Source organism: Panulirus ornatus, chromosome 15, assembly GCF_036320965.1.
Source record: "Panulirus ornatus isolate Po-2019 chromosome 15, ASM3632096v1, whole genome shotgun sequence".
Classification (NCBI taxonomy): domain Eukaryota; kingdom Metazoa; phylum Arthropoda; class Malacostraca; order Decapoda; family Palinuridae; genus Panulirus; species Panulirus ornatus.
The window spans coordinates 37,610,717-37,631,854 of record NC_092238.1 but is presented as its reverse complement, the minus strand read 5'-3'; the positions used below and the strand labels follow the sequence as shown (position 1 = coordinate 37,631,854).

Here is a 21,138-nt window from a genome sequence, read left to right as displayed (position 1 = left end):
TCGCTAATGCGGGAGACAGCGACAAAGTATAATAAATAAATAAATAAATAAATTTTTTTTTTTTTTTTGCTTTGTCGCTGTCTCCCGCGTTTGCGAGGTAGCGCAAGGAAACAGACGAAAGAAATGGCCCAACCCACCCCCATACATATGTATATACATACGTCCACACACGCAAATATACATACCTACACAGCTTTCCATGGTTTACCCCAGACGCTTCACATGCCCCGATTCAATCCACTGACAGCACATCAATCCCGGTATACCACATCGCTCCAATTCACTCTATTCCTTGCCCTCCTTTCACCCTCCTGCATGTTCAGGCCCCTATAACACAAAATCTTTTTCACTCCATCTTTCCACCTCCAATTAGGTCTCCCTCTTCTCCTCATTCCCTCCACCTCCGACACATATATCCTCTTGGTCAATCTTTCCTCACTCATTCTCTCCATGTGCCCAAACCATTTCAAAACACCCTCTTCTGCTCTCTCAACCACGCTCTTTTTATTTCCACGCATCTCTCTTACCCTTACGTTACTTACTCGATCAAACCACCTCACACCACACATTGTCCTAAAACATCTCATTTCCAGCACATCCATCCTCCTGCGCACAACTCTATCCATAGCCCACGCCTCGCAACCATACAACATTGTTGGAACCACTATTCCTTCAAACATACCCATTTTTGCTTTCCGAGATAATGTTCTCGACTTCCACACATTCTTCAAGGCTCCCAGAATTTTCGCCCCCTCCCCCACCCTATGATCCACTTCCGCTTCCATGGTTCCGTCCGCTGCCAGATCCACTCCCAGATATCTAAAACACTTCACTTCCTCCAGTTTTTCTCCATTCAGACTCACCTCCCAACTGACTTGACCCTCAACCCTACTGTACCTAATAACCTTGCTCTTATTCACATTTACTCTTAACTTTCTTCTTCCACACACTTTACCAAACTCAGTCACCAGCTTCTGCAGTTTCTCACATATATATATATATTTTTTTTTTTGCTTTGTCGCTGTCTCCCGTGTTTGTGAGGTAGCGCAAGGAAACAGACGAAAGAAATGGCCCAACCCACCCCCATACACATGTATATACATACGTCCACACACGCAAATATACATACCTACACAGCTTTCCATGGTTTATCCCAGACGCTTCACATGCCCTGGTTCAATCCACTGACAGCACGTCAACCCCGGTATACCACATCGATCCAATTCACTCTATTCCTTGCCCTCCTTTCACCCTCCTGCGTGTTCAGGCCCCGATCACACAAAATCTTTTTCACTCCATCTTTCCACCTCCACATTGTTCTCAAACATCTCATTTCCAGCACATCCATCCTCCTGCGCACAACTCTATCCATAGCCCACGCCTTGCAACCATACAACATTGTTGGAACCACTATTCCTTCAAACATACCCATTTTTGCTTTCCGAGATATATATATATATATATATATATATATATATATATATATATATATATTCTTTCTTTCAAACTATTCGCCATTTCCCGCATTAGCGAGGTAGCGTTAAGAACAGAGGACTGGGCCTTGAGGGAATACCCTCACCTGGCCCAATTCTCTGTTCCTTCTTTTGGAAAATTAAAAAAAAAACGAGAGGGGAGGATTTCCAGCCCCCCGCTCCCTCCCCTTTTAGTCGCCTTCTACGACACGCAGGGAATACGTGGGAAGTATTCTTTCTCCCCTATCCCCAGGGATAATATATATATATATATATATATATATATATATATATATATATATATATATATATATATATATATATATATATATATATATATATATATATATATATATTCTTTTCTTTCGTACTATTCGCCATTTCCCACGATAGCGAGGTAGCGTTAAGAACAGAGGACTGGGCCTTCAAGGGAATATCCTCACCTGGCCCCCTTCTATGCTCCTTCTTTTGGAAAATTGAAAAAAACGAGAGGGGAGGATTTCCAGCCACCCGCTCCCTCCCCTTTTAGTCGCCTTCTATGACACGCAGGGAATACGTGGGAATTATTCTTTCTCCCCTATCCCCAGGGATAATATATATATATATATATATATCCCTGGGGATAGGGGATTAAGAATACTTCCCACGTATTCCCTGCGTGTCGTAGAAGGCGACTAAAAGGGGAGGGAGCGGGGGGCTGGAATTCCTCCCCCTCTCGTTTTTTTTAAGTTTCCAAAAGAAGGAACAGAGTGGGGCCAGGTGAGGATATGCCAAAAAAGGCCCAGTCCTCTGTTCTTAACGCTACCTCGCTAACGCGGGAAATGGCGAATAGTTTAAAAGAAAAAGATATATATATATATATATATATATATATATATATATATATATATATATATATATATATATATATATAGGGTGAAGGCATGCACAGAGCATCAGATTGGGGAAGAGCAGTGTGGTTTCAGAAGTGGTAGAGGATGTGTGGATCAGGTGTTTGCTTTGAAGAATGGATGTGAGAAATACTTAGAAAAGCAAATGGATTTGTATGTAGCATTTATGGATCTGGAGAAGGCATATGATAGAGTTGATAGAGATGCTCTGTGGAAGGTATTAAGAATATATGGTGTGGGAGGAAAGTTGTTAGAAGCAGTGAAAAGTTTTTATCGAGGATGTAAGGCATGTGTACGTGAAGGAAGAGAGGAAAGTGATTGGTTCTCAGTGAATGTAGGTTTGCGGCAGGGGTGTGTGATGTCTCCATGGTTGTTTAATTTGTTTATGGATGGGGTTGTTAGGGAGGTAAATGCAAGAGTTTTGGAAAGAGGGGCAAGTGTGAAGTCTGTTGGGGATGAGAGAGCTTGGGAAGTGAGTCAGTTGTTGTTCGCTGATGATACAGCACTGGTGGCTGATTCATGTGAGAAACTGCAGAAGCTGGTGACTGAGTTTGGAAAAGTGTGTGGAAGAAGAAAGTTAAGAGTAAATGTGAATAAGAGCAAGGTTATTAGGTACAGTAGGGTTGAGGGTCAAGTCAATTGGGAGGTGAGTTTGAATGGAGAAAAACTGGAGGAAGTGAAGTGTTTTAGATATCTGGGAGTGGATCTGGCAGCGGATGGAACCATGGAAGCGGAAGTGGATCATAGGGAGGGGGAGGGGGCGAAAATCCTGGGGGCCTTGAAGAATGTGTGGAAGTCGAGAACATTATCTCGGAAAGCAAAAATGGGTATGTTTGAAGGAATAGTGGTTCCAACAATGTTGTATGGTTGCGAGGCGTGGGCTATGGATAGAGTTGTGCGCAGGAGGATGGATGTGCTGGAAATGAGATGTTTGAGGACAATGTGTGGTGTGAGGTGGTTTGATCGAGTGAGTAACGTAAGGGTAAGAGAGATGTGTGGAAATAAAAAGAGCGTGGTTGAGAGAGCAGAAGAGGGTGTTTTGAAGTGGTTTGGGCACATGGAGAGGATGAGTGAGGAAAGATTGACCAAGAGGATATATGTGTCGGAGGTGGAGGGAACAAGGAGAAGAGGGAGACCAAATTGGAGGTGGAAAGATGGAGTGAAAAAGATTTTGTGTGATCGGGGCCTGAACATGCAGGAGGGTGAAAGGAGGGCAAGGCATAGAGTGAATTGGAGCGATGTGGTATAACGGGGTTGACGTGCTGTCAGTGGATTGAATCAAGGCATGTGAAGCGTCTGGGGTAAACCATGGAAAGCTGTGTAGGTATGTATATTTGCGTGTGTGGACGTATGTATATACATGTGTATGGGGGGGTGGTTGGGCCATTTCTTTCGTCTGTTTCCTTGCGCTACCTCGCAAATGCGGGAGACAGCGACAAAGTATAATAAAAAATAAAAATAATATATATATATATATATATATACATATATCCTCAAATTACAGAGGTATAAGTTTGTTGAGTATTCCTGGTAAATTATATGGGAGGGTATTGATTGAGAGGGTGAAGGCATGTACAGAGCATCAGATTGGGGAAGATCAGTGTGGTTTCAGAAGTGGTAGAGGATGTGTGGATCAGGTGTTTGCTTTGAAGAATGTATGTGAGAAATACTTAGAAAAGCAAATGGATTTGTATGTAGCATTTATGGATCTGGAGAAGGCATATGATAGAGTTGATAGAGATGCTCTGTGGAAGGTATTAAGAATATATGGTGTGGGAGGAAAGTTGTTAGAAGCAGTGAAAAGTTTTTATCGAGGATGTAAGGCATGTGTACGTGTAGGAAGAGAGGAAAGTGATTGGTTCTCAGTGAATGTAGGTTTGCGGCAGGGGTGTGTGATGTCTTCATGGTTGTTTAATTTGTTTATAGATGGGGTTGTTAGGGAGGTGAATGCAAGAGTTTTGAAAAGAGGGGTAAGTATGAAGTCTGTTGGGGATGAGAGAGCTTGGGAAGTGAGTCAGTTGTTGTTCGCTGATGATACAGCGCTGGTGGCTGATTCATGTGAGAAACTGCAGAAGCTGGTGACTGAGTTTGGTAAAGTGTGTGAAAGAAGAAAGTTAAGAGTAAATGTGAATAAGAGCAAGGTTATTAGGTACAGTAGGGTTGAGGGTCAAGTCAATTGGGAGGTGAGTTTGAATGGAGAAAAACTGGAGGAAGTGAAGTGTTTTAGATATCTGGGAGTGGATCTGGCAGCGGATGGAACCATGGAAGCGGAAGTGGATCATAAGGTGGGGGAGGGGGCAAAAATTCTGGGAGCCTTGAAGAATGTGTGGAAGTCGAGAACATTATCTCGGAAAGCAAAAATGGGTATGTTTGAAGGAATAGTGGTTCCAGCAATGTTGTATGGTTGCGAGGCGTGGGCTATGGATAGAGTTGTGCGCAGGAGGATGGATGTGCTGGAAATGAGATGTTAGAGGACAATGTGTGGTGTAAGGTGGTTTGATCGAGTAAGTAATGTAAGGGTAAGAGAGATGTGTGGAAATAAAAAGAGCGTGGTTGAGAGAGCAGAAGAGGGTGTTTTGAAATGGTTTGGGCACATGGAGAGAATGAGTGAGGAAAGATTGACCAAGAGGATATATGTGTCGGAGGTGGAGGGAACAAGGAGAAGAGGGAGACCAAATTGGAGGTGAAAAGATGGAGTGAAAAAGATTTTGTGTGATCGGGGCCTGAACATGCAGGAGGGTGAAAGGAGGGCAAGGAATAGAGTGAATTGGAGCGATGTGGTATACCGGGGTTGAAGTGCTGTCAGTGGATTGAATCAAGGCATGTGAAGCGTCTGGGGTAAACCATGGAAAGCTGTGTCGGTATGTATATTTGCGTGTGTGGACGAATGTATATACATGTGTATGGGGGGGGGGTTGGGCCATTTCTTTCGTCTGTTTCCTTGCGCTACCTCGCAAACGCGGGAGACAGCGACAAAGTATAATAAAAAATAATAATATAAATCTAAATACCCATTCCTACTCTGTTACTAAAAGGAACAGATAATTATTGAAAAGGTACAACCTGCTAAAAAAAATCTCAACTTTTCAAGTATCAGTAGAACACCATAAACTTCCTATCCATATATTATCTAAAACTCAATTTCCAACAGCATGAGGTGGGTCAAATGCATAAAGGCACACAAATTTGGAGTAATTTTGCTGAATTGGGGTACCCACCCCAAATTCCATATTCTAGCAACAAACAAGGATGCCCAGTTCCTTGGGGCAGACTCACTACTCTAATGACAGAAAATATACAGTAACTCAAGTCAATTTTACAAAATAAAAGCTTGTGACTTACTTCTAACTGCTTCAATAAGAACAGCAAGGTGTTGTTTTTGTTCATTCGGGAAAAGAATATCAGTAACATAGTGATCTAGGTTCTCTCCTAATCTGCTTACTGCTGTTGTGACTGCAGCTAGGGCTATCTGTAAGATAATAATAAAAATTATTAATCATTAAAGAGATATAAGTTTGCTGATGATACAGCGCTGGTGGCTGATTCATGTGAGAAACTGCAGAAGCTGGTGACTGAATTTGGAAAAGTGTGTGGAAGAAGAAAGTTAAGAGTAAATGTGAATAAGAGCAAGGTTATTAGGTACAGTAGGGTTGAGGGTCAAGTCAATTGGGAGGTGAGTTTGAATGGAGAAAAACTGGAGGAAGTGAAGTGTTTTAGATATCTGGGAGTGGATCTGGCAGTGGATGGAACCATGGAAGCGGAAGTGGATCATAGGGTGGGGGAGGGGGCGAAAATCCTGGGGGCCTTCAAGAATGTGTGGAAGTCGAGAACATTATCTTGGAAAGCAAAAATGGGTATGTTTGAAGGAATAGTGGTTCCAACAATGTTGTATGGTTGCGAGGCGTGGGCTATGGATAGAGTTGTGCGCAGGAGGATGGATGTGCTGGAAATGAGATGTTTGAGGACAATGTGTGGTGTGAGGTGGTTTGATCGAGTGAGTAACGTAAGGGTAAGAGAGATGTGTGGAAATAAAAAGAGCGTGGTTGAGAGAGCAGAAGAGGGTGTTTTGAAGTGGTTTGGGCACATGGAGAGGATGAGTGAGGAAAGATTGACCAAGAGGATATATGTGTCGGAGGTGGAGGGAACAAGAAGAGGGAGACCAAATTGGAGGTGGAAAGCTGTGTAGGTATGTATATTTGCGTGTGTGGACGAATGTATATACATGTGTATGGGGGTGGGTTGGGCCATTTCTTTCGTCTGTTTCCTTGCGCTACCTCGCAAACGCGGGAGACAGCAACAAAGTATAATAAAAAATAAAATAAAGTTTGTTGAGTATTCCTTGGAAATTATATGGGAGGGTATTGATTGAGAGGGTAAAGGTATGTACAGAGCATCAGACTGGGGAAGAGCAGTGTGGTTTCAGAAGTGGTAGAGGATGTGTGGATCAGGTGTTTGCTTTGAAGAATGTATGTGAGAAAGACTTAGAAAAACGGATGGATTTGTATGTACCATTCATGGATCAGGAGAAGGCATATGAGAGAGTTGATAGAGATGCTTTGTGGAAGGTATCAAGAGTATATGGTGTAGGAGGTAAGTTGCTAGAAGCAGTGAAAAGTTTTTATCAAAGCTATAAAATGTGTACGAGTAAGAAGAGAGGAAAGTGATTGGTTCCCAGTGAATGTCAGTTTGCGGCAGGGGTGCATGATGTCTCCATGGTTGTTTAATTATGGATGGGGTTGTTAGGGAGGTGAATGCAAGTTTTGGAGAGAGGGGCAAGTATGCAGTCTGTTGGGGATGAGAGGGCTTGGGAAGTGAGTCAGTTGTTGTTTGCTGATGATACAGTGCTGGTGGCTGAATCAGGTGAGAAAGTGCAGAAGTTGGTGACTGAGTTTGGTGAAGTGTGTGAAAGAAGAAAGCTGACAGTAAACGTGAATAAGAGCAAGAAAATCAGGTTCAGTAGGGTTGAGGGACAAGCAAATTGGGAGGTAAGTTTGTATGGAGAAAAACTGGAGGAAGTGTTTTCAATATATCTGGGAGTGGAATTAGTAGCGGATGGAACCATGGAAGCAGAAGTGGGCCACAGGGTGGGGGAGGGGGCGAAGATTCTGGGAGTGTTGAAGAATATGTGGAAGGTGAGAACGTTACCTCGGAGAGCAAAAATGGGTGTGTATGAAGGAATCGTGGTTCCAACAATGTTATATGGTTACGAGGCATGGGCTATAGATAGGGTTGTGCGGAGGAGGATGGATGTGTTGGAAATGAAATGTTTGAGGACAATGTGTGGTGTGAGGTGGTTCGATCAAGTAAGAAATGAAAGGGTAAGAGAGATGTGTGGTAATAAAAAGAGTGTGGTTGAGAGAGCAGAAGAGGGTGTATTGAAATGGTTTGAACACATGGAGAGAATGAGTGAGGAAAGATTGACAAAGAGGATATGTGTGTCAGAGGTGGAGGGAACGAGGAGAAGAGGGAGATCAAATTGGAGGTGGAAGGATGGAGTGAAAAAGATTTTGAGCAATTGGGGCCTGAACATACAGGAGGGTGAAAGAAGTGCAAGGAATAGAGTGAACTGGAAAGATTGGTATACCGGGGTCGACGTGCTGTCAATGGATTGAACCAAACCAGGGCATGTGAAGCGTCTGGTGTAAACCATGGAAAGTTTTGTGGAGCACTGGATGTGGAAAGGGAGCTGTGGTTTCAGTGCATTACACATGCCTGCTAGAGACTGAGTGTGAATGAATGTGGCCTTAGTTGTCTTTTCCTAATGCTACCTCTTGGGCACGCACGTGTGGGGGGGTGGCTGCTATTTTTTCATATGTGGCAGGTTGGCGACAATAATGGGAGGGTATTGATTGATAGGGTGAAGGCATGTGTATATATATGTATATGTCTATGTATGTATACGTATGTATACATTGAAATGTATAGGTATGTATATGTGTGTGTGTGTGTAGGCGTTTATGTATGTACATGTGTATGTGGGTGGTTTGGGCCATTCTTTCGTCTGTTTCCTTGTGCTACCTCCCTAATGCAGGAGACTGCAACTAAGTATAATAATAATATGAAATAATTAATATTCTATTCTATACTTTTAACAATATTAACAAAGAAGCCGATCATGTGCATCATAATTAGTTATTCAAGCAGATTCCCAGCTTCAGACCAACATAATGAAGTGAACAAATTCACAAAAATTGGATGGTACTCAATGGCATTTGAGTTCTAAGATACAATTCCACCCTCCTACAGGGCCTGTGGGAAACCTGCAGGTGGCAATAAGTGTTTAGCATGGAGAAAATACTGCATGTGTTAGTACAAACTGGAAAAATGAAATAGTGGTGTGGAGCTAACAAAGAGGAAGAGAGGACTAAGTCATCCCAGCTGCTATCATATCTTATGCACAACAAATTCTGTCCTGCACTCATCTCACATAGACATACAAATATCATCACACTCCTTGACCCATGGTCCCACCCTGCATATATGACTGGCTTCCTGAGTGTTTCAGGAGCTCCATAAAAAGGGCTCCTAGAGCAAGAAGGCAAGGTAAGGCATACAGCACATTTTGGGGAAGTCTTGTCAGAAAATGTGGGTAAAAGTGTAATACAGGAAAAGAATGAAATGTAATGGAAAGTGGGAATGAATTTTTCAATTTAGCACACTATGTATAAGAGAAAGCAAAGGAACCATGGCACACAGAGAAAAAAGACTGTCAGTCTAAGATGAAACTGAAAGTGATTGTCAACAGAAACCAGATAATTAAGAGTGTACAAACTGACTCTGATGGTTAGATGATGGACAGGTCTGAAGTCGAAGATAAGTAAAGAGCATTCCTAAGGATCATGAGTGAATGGATAAGATGCCCAAGTTGATAGGAGGTAAGATGCTGCAGTTTCATGAATGTTATAAGAAAAAGAATATGATTCTGCAAGTGTGTTGGAGTTCTTCTAAACCCACAGCTCAGCCTATCTTAACCCATAAATGCCTGGAGTCATCATGTGTTGACTTTCATAGCAGGTGCCAGAAATCATCATACAGACACTAATGTTCATGGGCTTTGTTTACCCTAATGACTGATGATGTGCCATATATGACAAGGATGCCTTTGGCAGCCAAGTAAAAGTGGGCTGTGTAAGCTCTGGGGCATTAAAAATCCCAGTATGGTAAACAGCAGACGAGTGTAGCCAGGAGCAACTTCTGGCTATCCCATACAATGTTTCCACATCCTTCACTCATAATTGTTCAAATTAGCTGCTCACTAACCATCAAAATGATATGAGGTTTAGCACATCATTTTTGGCATTGCCTAGGCAACAAAGAAAATATATATAATTTCCATGAATAATATACACATATATTATTACAGCTCATCCTCCTCGAAGGCTCAGATTGGGGTGTCTAAATGTGTGTGGATGTAACCAAGATGAGAAAAAAGGGGAGACAGGCAGTATGCTTGAGGAAAGGAACCTGCATGTTTTGGCTCTGAGTAAAACGAAGCTCAAGGGTAAAGGGGAAGAATGGTTTGGGAATGTCTTGGGAGTAAAGTCAGGGGTTGGTGAGAGGACAAGAGCTAGGGAAGGAGTAGCACTACTCCTGAAACAGGAGTGGTGGGAGTATGTGATAGAGTGCAAGAAAGTAAACTCTAGATTGATATGGGTAAAACTGAAAGTGGATGGAGAGAGATGGGTGATTATTAGTGCATATGCAACTGGGCATGAGAAGAAAGATCATGAGAGGCAAGTGTTTTGGGAGCAGCTGAGTGAGTGTGTTAGTAGTTTTGATGCACGAGACCAGGTTATAGTGATGGGTGATTTGAATGCAAAGGTGAGTAATGTGGCAGCTGAGGGAACAATTGGTGTACATGGGGTGTTCACTGTTGTAAATGGAAATGGTGAGGAGCTTGTAGATTTGTGCGATGAAAAAGGCCAGATGATTGGGAATACCTGGTTTAGAAAGAGAGGTATACATAAGTATACGTATGTAAGTAGGAGAGATGGCCAGAGAGTGTTATTGGATTATGTGTAAACTGATAGGCAAGCGAAAGAGAGACTTTTGGATGTTGTGCTGAGAGGTGAAGCTGGAGGGATGTCTAATCATTATCTTGTGGAGGCGAAGGTGAAGATTTGTAGAGGTTTTCAGAAAAGAAGAGAGAATGTTGGGGTGAAAAGAGTGGTGAGAGTAAGTGAGCTTGGGAAAGAGATTTGTGTGAGGAAGTACCTGGAGAGACTGAGTACAGAATGGAAAAAGGTGAGAACAAAGGACGTAAGGAGAGTGAGTGAGGAATGGGATGTATTTAGGGAAGCGGTGATAGCTTGCGCAAACGATGCTTGTGGCATGAGAAGCATGGGAGGTGGGCAGATTAGAAAGGGTAGTGAATGGTGGCATGAAGAAGTAAGATTATATTGAAAGAGAAGAGAGAGGCATTCAGATGATTTTTGCAGGGAAATAATGCAAATGAGTGGGAGATGTATAAAAGAAGGAGGCAGGAGGTCAAGAGAACGGTGCAAGAGGTGAAAAAGAGGGTGAGAGAGTATCATTAAATTCTAGGGGGAATACAAAGATGTTTTGGAAGGAGGTAAATAAAGTGCGTAAGACAAGGGAACAAATGGGAACTTCAGTGAAGGGGGCTAATGGAGAGGTGATAACAAGTAGTGGTGATGTGAGAAGGAGATGGAGTGAGTATTTTGAAGGTTTGTTGAATGTGTTTGATTTTAGAGTGGCAGATTTAGGGTGTTTTGGTCGAGGTGGTGTGCAAAGTGAGAGAGTTAAGGAAAATAATTTGGTAAACAGAGAAGAGGTAGTAAAAGCTTTACGGAAGATGAAAGCTTGCAAGGCAGCGGGTTTAGATGGTATTGCAGTGGGATTTATTAAAAAACGGGGGTGACTGTGTCATTGACTGGCTAGTAAGGTTATTCAATGTATGTATGACTCATGATGAGGTGCCTGAGGATTGGTGGAATGCTTGCATAGTGCCACTGTACAAAGGCAAAGGGGATAAAGGTGAGAGCTCAAATTACAGAGGTATAAGTTTGTTGAGTATTCCTGGCAAATTATATGGGAGGGTATTGACTAAGAGGGTGAAGGCATGTACAGAGCATCAGATTGGGGAAGAGCAGTGTGGTTTCAGAAGTGGTAGAGGATGTGTCGATCAGGTGTTTGCTTTGAAGAATGTATGTGAGAAATACTTAGAAAAGCAAATGGATTTGAATGTAGCATTTAGAGTTGTGCAGAGGAGGAAGGATGTGCTGGAAATGAGATGTTTGAGGACAATATGTGATGTGAGGTGGTTTGGTCGAGTAAGTAATGAATGGGTAAGAGAGATGTGTGGTAATAAAATGAGTGTGGTTGAGAGAGCAGAAGACGGTGTTTTGAAGTAGTTTGGTCATATGGAGAGAATGAGTGAGGAAAGATTGACAAAGAGGATATATGTGTCTGAGGTGGAGGGAACGAGAAGCAGGAGACCAAATTGGAGGTGGAAAGATGGAGTGAAAACGATTTTGAGTGATCGGGGCCTGAACATGCAGGAGGGTGAAAGGCGTGCATGGACTAAAGTAAATTGGAACGATGTGGTACACCGGGGTCAACGTGCTGTCAATGGACTGAACCAGGGCATGTGAAGCATCTAGGGTAAACCATGGAAGGTTCTGTGGGGTCTGTATGTGGAAAGGGAGCTGTGGTTTTGGTGCATTATACAAGACAGCTAGAGACTGAGTGTGAATGAATGTGGCCTTTGCTGTCTTTTCCTAGCACTACGTCACACACATTCGGGGGGAGGGGGTTGTCATTTCATGTGTGGCAGGGTGGCGACGGGAATGAATAAGGACAAACAGTGTGAATTATGTATAGGTGTATATATGTATATGTCTGTGTGTGTATATATATTTATACGTTGAGATGTATAGGTATGTATATGTGCCTTTCACGCCTTTCATCCTCCAGCATGTTCAGGCCCCAATCACTCAAAATCTTTTTCACTCCATCTTTCCACCTCCAATTTGGTCTCCCACTTCTCCTCATTCCCTCCAACTCTGACACATATATCCTCATCGTCAATCTTTCCTCACTAATTCTCTCCATGTGACCAAACCATTCCAAAACACCCTCTTCTGCTCTCGCAACCACACTCTTTTTATTACCACACATCTTTCTTATCCTTTCATTATTTACTCGATCAAACCACCTCACACTACATATTGTCCTCAAACGTCTCATTTTCAGCACATCCACCCTCCTCTGCAAAACTCTATCCATAGCCCACGCCTCGTGACCATATAACATTGTTGGAACCACTATTCCTTCAAACATACCCATTTTTGCCTACCGAAATAACGTTCTTGTCTTCCACATATTTTTCAACGCTCCCAGAACTTTCGCCCCTTCCCCACCCTATGACTCACTTCCGCTTCCATGGTTCTATCTGCTGCCAAATCCACTCCCAGATATCTAAAACACTTCACTTCCTCCAGTTTTTCTCCATTCAAACTTACCTCCCAATTGACTGATCCCTCAACTCTAATGTACCTAATAACCTTGCTCTTTTTCACTTTTACTCTCAGCTTTCTTCTTTCACACACTTTACCAAACTCAGTCATAAGTTTCTGCAGTTTCTCATCCAAATCAGCCACCAATGCTGTATCATCATGGAACAACAACTGACTCACTTCCCAGGCTCTCTCATCCACAACAGACTGCATACTTGCCCCTCTTTCCAAAACTCTTGCATTCACCTCCCTAACAACCCATCCAAAAACAAATTAAACAACCATGGAGACATCACACACCCCTGCCGCAAACCTACATTCACTGAGAACCAATCACTTTCCTCTCTTTCTACTCGTACACATGCCTTACATCCTTGATAAAAACTTTTCACTGCTTCTAACAACTTGCCTCCCACACCATGTATTCTAAATACCTTCCAAAAAGCATCTCTATCAACTCTATCACATCCCTTCTCCAGATCCATAAATGCTACATACAAATCCATTTGCTTTTCTAAGTATTTCTCACATACATTCTTCAAAGCAAACACCTGACCCACTCATCCTCTACCACTTCTGAAATCACACTATTCTTCCCCAATCTGATGCTCAGTACATGCCTTCACCCTCTCAATCAATACCCTCTCATATAATTTCCCAGGAATACTCAACAAACTTAAACCTCTGTAATCTGAACACTCACCTCTATCCCCTTTGCCTTTGTACAATGGCACTATGCAAGCATTCTGCCAATCCTTAGGCACCTCACCATGAGTCATACATACATTAAATAACCTTATCAACCAGTCAACAACACAGTCACCGCCTTTTTTTCATAAATTTCACTGCAATACCATCCAAGCTCGCTGTCTTGCCAGCTTTCAGCTTCCACAAAGCGTTTACTACCTCTTCTCTGTTCACCAAATCATTCTCCCTAACCCTCTCACTTTGCACACCACCTCGACTAAAACATCCTATATCTGCCACTCTATAGTCAAACACATTCAACAAACCTTCAAAATACTCACTCCATCTTCTCACATCACCACTACTTGTTATCCTTCCAAAACATCTTTCTATTCTCCCTAAAATTTAATGATACTCTCTCACCCCAACTCTCATTTGCCCTCTTTTTCACCTCTTGCACCTTTCTCTTGACCTCCTGTCTCTTTCTTTTATACATCTCCAACTCATTTGCATTATTTCCCTGCAAAAATCATCCAAATGCCTCTCTCTTCTCTTTCAATAATAATCTTACTTCTTCATCCCACTACTCACTACCCTTTCTAATCTGCCCACCTCTCACGCTTCTCATGCCACAAGCATCGTTTGCGCAAGCTATCACTGCTTCCCTAAATACATCCTATTCCTCCCCCACTCTCCTTACGTCCTTTGTTCTCACCTTTTTCCATTCTGTACTCAGTCTCTCCTGGTACTTCCTCACACAAGTCTCCTTCCCAAGCTCACTTACTCTCACCATTCTCTTCACCCCAACATTCTCTCCTCTTTTCTGAAAACCTCTACAAATCTTCACCTTCACCTCCACAAGATAATGATCAGACATCCCTCCAAATGCACCTCTCAGCACACTAACATCCAAAAGTCTCTCTTTCATGCACCTATCAATTAACACGTAATCCAATGACGCTCTCTGGCCATCTCTCCTACTTACATATGTATACTTATGTGTATCTCTCTTTTTAAACCAGGTATTCCCAAACACCCATCCTTTTTCAGCACACAAATCTACAAGCTCCTCACCATTTCCATTTACAACACTGAACACCCCATATACACCAATTATTCCCTCAACTGCCACATTACTCACCTTTGCATTCAAATCACCCATCACTATAACCCGGTCTTGTTCATCAAAACCACTAACACACTCATTTAGCTGCTCCCAAAACACATGCCTCTCATGATCTTTCTTCTCATGCCCAGGTGCATATGCACTAATAATCACTCTTCTCTCTCCATCCACTTTCAGTTTTACCCATATCAATCTAGAGTTTACTTTCTTGCACTCTATCACATACTCCCACCACTCCTGTTTCAGGAGTAGTGCTACTCCTTCCCTTGCTCTTGTCCTCTCACCAACCCCTGACTTTACTCCCAAGACATTCCCAAACCACTCTTCCCCTTTACCCTTGAGCTTCGTTTCAAAACATCCAGGTTCCTTTCCTCAAACATACTACCTATCTCTCCTTTTTTCTCATCTTGATTACATCCACACACATTTAGACACCCTAATCTGAGCCTTCAAGGAGGATGAGCTGTAATAATATATGTGTATATTATTCATGCACACAAGCAACCAGCTCACGGGAGCAAAAACCGGAGTAATATCTCTAAAAGAGGCAAAAGAAACCAACAATGCGGTGTAATGCAAGAGGGTCAAAATTTGAAATTACCCTGGGAGAATTTATAAGTTGGACCACTTTCAACTCATCTGTCAAGTAAGGATGCAGATCTAGAACTACCCCAGATGTAAGATCGGTACCCCATACAAGGATGAATCATTCCTTTGTATAAACGGAGCAATTGTCCAAAAGAAAAGAAGTTTTGACATCTAAACAGGACACCCAGTTTCTTAGAGGCAAACATAGCTATTCCCATAATGTGGTGTTTCCAAGAAAGGGTGGATTTTACAGTAATACCAAATATGTTCATTAAGTCAAGAGGTGAAATTAAAAAACCTTCAAAGGAGAGACAGTTGTGAGGAGTTTTCAACAGTGACAGGGGTAGAAACTGGGTCCTGAAGGCAATAAACTTAACTAGGTTGGGGAAGGCTGGAAAGTGAGTCAGTTGTTCTTTGTTGAGGATACAGTGCTAGTGGCAAATTCAAATGAAAAACTGCTGAAGCCAATGTCTGAGTCTGGAAAAGTGTGTGAAAAGAGGAAACTGAGAGTAAAGTTATAAAGTTTGGTTGTAAAAAGAGATGGTTCTCTGGAGTGTGAGTTCGAATGGAGAGTACATGAGGGAAGTGGAGTGTTTCAGATACCTGAGAGTGGATATGGCAGCAATTGGAACTATGGAGATGAAGTAAACCATACGGTGAGAGAGGAAGCAAAGGTCCTGGATGCATTAAGTGGGAAAAATAGGTCACTGTCTTTAAGGGCAATTATGGGAATGTTTGAAGGTATATTAGTCCGTTCAATGCAAGGCATGGGCCTTTGACAAAATGTAACAGTTTAGGTAAATGTGTTGCAAATTAAATGTTTGAAGACAATTTGGAGTGTGAGGAGGGTTGACTGAATAAGAAATGAAAGGGTAAGAGAGAAGGTGGTAGTAAGAGCAGCATGGTGTGCCAAAACGGTCAGGACATATAAAGAAGACGAAGCGAGGAAAGGATGACTAAGACAGCACACGTCAGAAATGGAAAGAACATGGAACAGGAGGAAGGATTGAATGAAAGATGCTTTGAAGGCTGTGGGCTAGAACATACAGGAGGCTGCAAGGCATGAAAGGAGAAGAGTGAATTGCAGTAATGGACTTAACAGGGAATAACATACTGAAGATGGGCTGAACCAGAGCATATGAAGTGATTGGGGAAAACCACGGAAAGATCAGAGGGGCCTGGTTTTGGATGGAGGACTGTGGTTTCAGTGCACTACACATGACAGCTAGAGAGGGGATGTTAGCAAATGAGGCCATTTCTTCACCTGTTCCAGGCAAAACCTCATTCATGTGGGAAAAGGAAAACATACATGGGAAATAAGAAGAATCCCATTACATAGAAAAAAAAAGTTTCTTTTACACAAGTTCTCTCACCTGCCCTGGAGCATAGAGTAAGATCGCATCTGTGAGGTTGACTTTCTCTAAAAATTCTTCTATGGATGGCCTTAGCCGCTCTGGATCTCGCAGCTGAGGAAACCTTGTCTGTTGATGAAACACTACATAAGTATTGCAACTTTATGCAGAGAAAAACTTCATAATCTGATATAGTTCATCTGAAAAATTCCTTCTTTTTTCTCTTATTTAAGACCATTTTCACTACCAAGGGTGTTTTTACATGCATACAGCCTCGTAAGTCACTTATATGTATCTCCAAGTTATGTTTACTCTTATGAAAAAACTTTTGAGCATTACCAGACTCAGCCTGCCTGTGGTTACTACTTGGGTGAATAGCCACCTTCAGCAAGGTTGCATCATCAGAATAGTATCTTGTCAAAGAACTTCTCACTCCAAAGGAGTTCATCCATTTCCTTTAATGATTGTAGGAGAGCCCTGAAGCTTCAGGGCAGGAACCTCTTGAGAAGGAGTAGTACCAGTGTTACTCAAGACCCTACTAAAGGCTCCTGCAGCTCAAGGCTGCTCTACTCCTTTAGAGCAAAATTTTTTGACAAGACTGTACACCCAATAAAACAGCCTCGCCAAAGATGACTTTTAATTCATGGCATAACCTCGAGCAGGCAGAGTCTGCTAACACCATCCCCAGGGATAAATACATACACACATTTATCATTTGCACTTAATCCAGGATCAATTTTAATGAAAGTCCAGGTGTTTTATTTTTCAAGGGCCTGCTACTCATGGCTGCACTACTTCCACTATCAGGGAAATGTAAACTCCATTGGGTAAGGGATTCTTTGACAAGACTGTGTTCCCAATTGTTCAGCCTCACCAAAGGTGACTTTTCACTTACAGTGTAAGCAAGCAAAGTCCAGTAGCACCAAACACTTGTGCATAAATGCAAAGGTAAATGTTCAAATTACCAGGGTAAAAGTCTGTTGAATGTAGCTGAATTCAGAAATGGCAGAGAATGTTTACACCAGGTGTTTGCCTTGAGGATTTTGTATGAATCATACTTACAGAAAAATGGGATTTGTATGCGGCATTTATGGAATGGAGGAATGAGTGTAAAGGGTTGACAGATACTTCTTGAAGCTCTTAATTATAATGTGGTAAGGAAACTCCTTGTAACAGAGAAGACTTTACCAAAAGAGTAAGAAACATGTGCAAGATGGAAGAGAAGATGAGTGTTTCCATGCGAAGGTGGGTCTTCATCAAAGGTGTGAAAAGCTATCATGGCTGCTTAATGTGTTTATGGTGCGGGAAGTAAATGAGACAGCTTGGGAGAGAGGGACCACTCTACAGTCTGCTGGAGGGTGGGAAGACATGGGAAGTAAGTCAGAAGATGTTTGCAGATGACATGACTCTGGTGGCAGACTCAAGTGTCACACTACAGAAGCTGGTGTTTAAGTTTAGGAGAGTATATGAAAGGAAGAAGCTGAGCTGAGGATGACTGAGGGGAGTGTGGATGATAGGGCTGAAGAGGGTTTGATGTAATGGTATGGACATATGGAGAGAATAAAAGGAGGAAGCATGGAGTAGGGGAAACCAAGGATGAGATAGAAGGATGGAATGTGAGAAAACCGAGTTAAGAGGCCTTTTTATTGATGGTGGTAGTATCGGGGTGAATGTCAAGTATTTCTTATGTTGAGTGGGAGTGGTTGACCATTCTGGGTGATGTTAGGTCACAGGTTGGATTCAAGTCTATCTGAGGTTAAGAGCATGAATATGGATTTCTGTAATGATGTAAATATTCTGTCTTCAGTAAACCAGTGTTCTAATTGCATGATGCAGAGTAGCATGTCTGTTGTGGCCTGGGTAGTGTCAGGGAGCTGCAATGTGGTTGTGAAGTCATGCTCATACAGTAGCCCTTTCACCTAGGTCTGACAGAGATAATTAGCAATCAAACAAGGAAAACTAGAGAGAGTTGGAGATAGAACTGCCCTTTGGGAACTCCAATATATAGCCAAAAACATCTGAAACTGAAGCCTAAATGCCTCTGGTCTGATGGCCAGCTCAGAAGTCAGCAAACCATTCTTTGTCATTTTTGTGCAAGGTTTATAGGGATGTGTTGGGGATGGTGTCAAAAGCTTTGCTGATATCTCTAACCACTAAAGCTGCATTGGAGGGGGTTTGTCAATGGTTAAAGCCTTCCAGGATGTATTGTGCAAGGTTTGCATGAGTTGCAGTTTGGTAGTAGAAAGACGGTATAAAGCTGTGCTATGCGAGTGACTGTAGGATATTTGGGTGACTCTGCTGTGTACTAATTTCTCAAGAAGTCTGAATACAGAAGACAGTAATCCATAACATAAGACAACAGGGAGAGGGATAACTGGGTAAACTGGTGGATTGTAGGATAAGTCCTATATCAGCATGGTTCCAAACGTTGAGATTTCATTTTGTAACAAGGGATGGTTAAAATAACTAAATGCATGGATTGCAACTGGGTTGAAGTGCCTTAACAACAGAAACAAAAAAGTTTTTATATATGACTTAAGCTACTGCGAAAGAGAAAACAACGTTGAAAAGACTGATTGGGATGTACCTGATTAAGATACTTAAAATTATGTAAGTAGGTACAGTGAGGGTAAGGAATGAATGAAGGACTGACTATGACCGTGTAAATGTGTTACGAAGAATATATGAAAATATACAATAGTGCAAAACTTGAAGAACATGTACAGATTTAAACAGGCCTGATATACATAGAACTACAATTCACTAACCTTAATGTCAATAAGTAAGCCTTCAACTGGACGGAATGGTTGGTGAATAATGAGATGAAACTGTAATTCTTGAGTAAGCTGAAGTTCGTTATTAAGAATAATCTCAGCTGCTTTCTCCTTATCTCCACGAACATTATGAACAAAGTCATTAATGGTCACGTAGAACTCCTCAATTTTGCATGCTAGGTATACACATGTTACTCTGAAAAAAAAAAGGTTTATATTACATTTTTTCATACATGCTCACCATTTCCCGAATTAGCGAGGTAGCATCACAAACACGTGACACAGCCTTAAAGGAAAAATTTCTCACTAGGCTCCTTATTCTGTTCCTTCTCTTGGAAAGTAATACAAGAAGAGAGGATTTCCAGCCACCCACTACCACAACTCTTAGTCACCTTCTACGACACGCAAGACATATATGGGCAGTATTCTCTCCCATATCCCAAGGGACAATATAATAAATACTTTTTTATACTTTTTATAATATATATATTATAATGAATATACATCATTATTATACTTGATCGCCATTTCCCGCATCAGCGAGGTAGTGCCAGGAAACAGACAAAGAAAGACCCATATACACATAGTTATACATACATATACAAACCAACATAAACATATCCCTGGGGATAGGGGAGAAAGAATACTTCCCACCCATTCCTCACGTGTCGTAGAAGGTAACTAAAGGGGACATGAGCGAGGAGCTGGAAACCCTCCCCTCCTTGTATCTTAACTTTCTAAAAAGGGAAACAGAAGAAGGAGTCACACGGGGAGTGCTCATCCTCCTCGAAGGCTCAGATTGGGGTGTCTAAATGTGTGTGGATGTAACCTGGATGAGAAAAAAGGAGAGATAGGTAGTATGTTTGAGGAAAGGAACCTGCATGTTTTGGCTCTGAGTGAAACAAAGCTCAAGGGTAAAGGGGAAGAGTGGTTTGGGAATGTCTTGGGAGTAAAGGCAGGGGTGAGTGAGAGAACAAGAGCAAGGGAAGGAGTAGCACTACTCCTGAAACAGCAGTGGTGAGAGTATGTGATAGAGTGTAAGAATGTAAACTCTAGATTGATACGGGTAAAACTGAAAGTCCATGGAGAGAAATGGGTGATTATTGATGCATATGCACCTGGGCATGAGAAGAAAGATCATGAGAGGCAAATGTTTTGGGAGCAGCTGAGTGTGTTAGTAGTTTTGATGCACAAGACCAGGTTATAGTGATGGGTGATTTGAATGCAAAGGTGAGTAATGTGGCAGTTGAGGGAATAATTGGTGTAAATGGGGTGTTCAGTGTTGTAAATGGAAATGGTGAAGAGCTTGTAGATTTATGTGCTGAAAAAGGACTGCTGATTGGGAATACCTGGCTTAAAAAGAGAGATATATATAAGTATATGTATGTATGTATGTATTGAGGGATGTCTGATCATTATCTTGTGAAGGCTAAGGTGAAGATTTGTATGGGTTTTCAGAAAAGAAGAGTGAATGTTGGGGTGAAGAAGGTGAAGAGAGTAAGTGAGCTTGGGAAGGAGACTTGTGTGAGGAAGTACCAGGAGAGACTGAGTGCAGAATGGAAAAAGGTGAGAACAATGGAAGTAAGGGGAGTGGGGGAGGAATGGGATGTATTTAGGGAAGCAGTGATGGATTGCGCAAAAGATGCTTGTGGCATGAGAAGCGTGGGAGGTGGGTTGATTAGAAAGGGTAGTGAGTGGTGGGATGAAGAAGTAAGATTATTAGTGAAAGAGAAGAGAGAGGCATTTGGACGATTTTTGCAGGGAAAAAATG

At 42.0% G+C, this 21,138-nt stretch overlaps 1 protein-coding gene across 3 annotated transcripts in view; it reads right to left on the bottom strand.

Annotated features, from left to right (window-relative positions):
- The window catches only part of CycH (cyclin H), a 77,965-nt gene that overhangs the window by 11,676 nt on the left and 45,151 nt on the right, over positions 1-21,138 (bottom strand). For all 3 annotated transcript variants that reach the window (XM_071670796.1, XM_071670795.1, XM_071670797.1), the window contains exons 5-7: positions 19,362-19,563; positions 16,615-16,722; positions 5,705-5,831 (exon numbers count right to left, since the gene is read on the bottom strand). In XM_071670796.1, the coding sequence (XP_071526897.1) occupies positions 5,705-5,831; positions 16,615-16,722; positions 19,362-19,563 (437 nt within the window). The remainder of the gene's footprint in view (positions 1-5,704; positions 5,832-16,614; positions 16,723-19,361; positions 19,564-21,138) is intronic.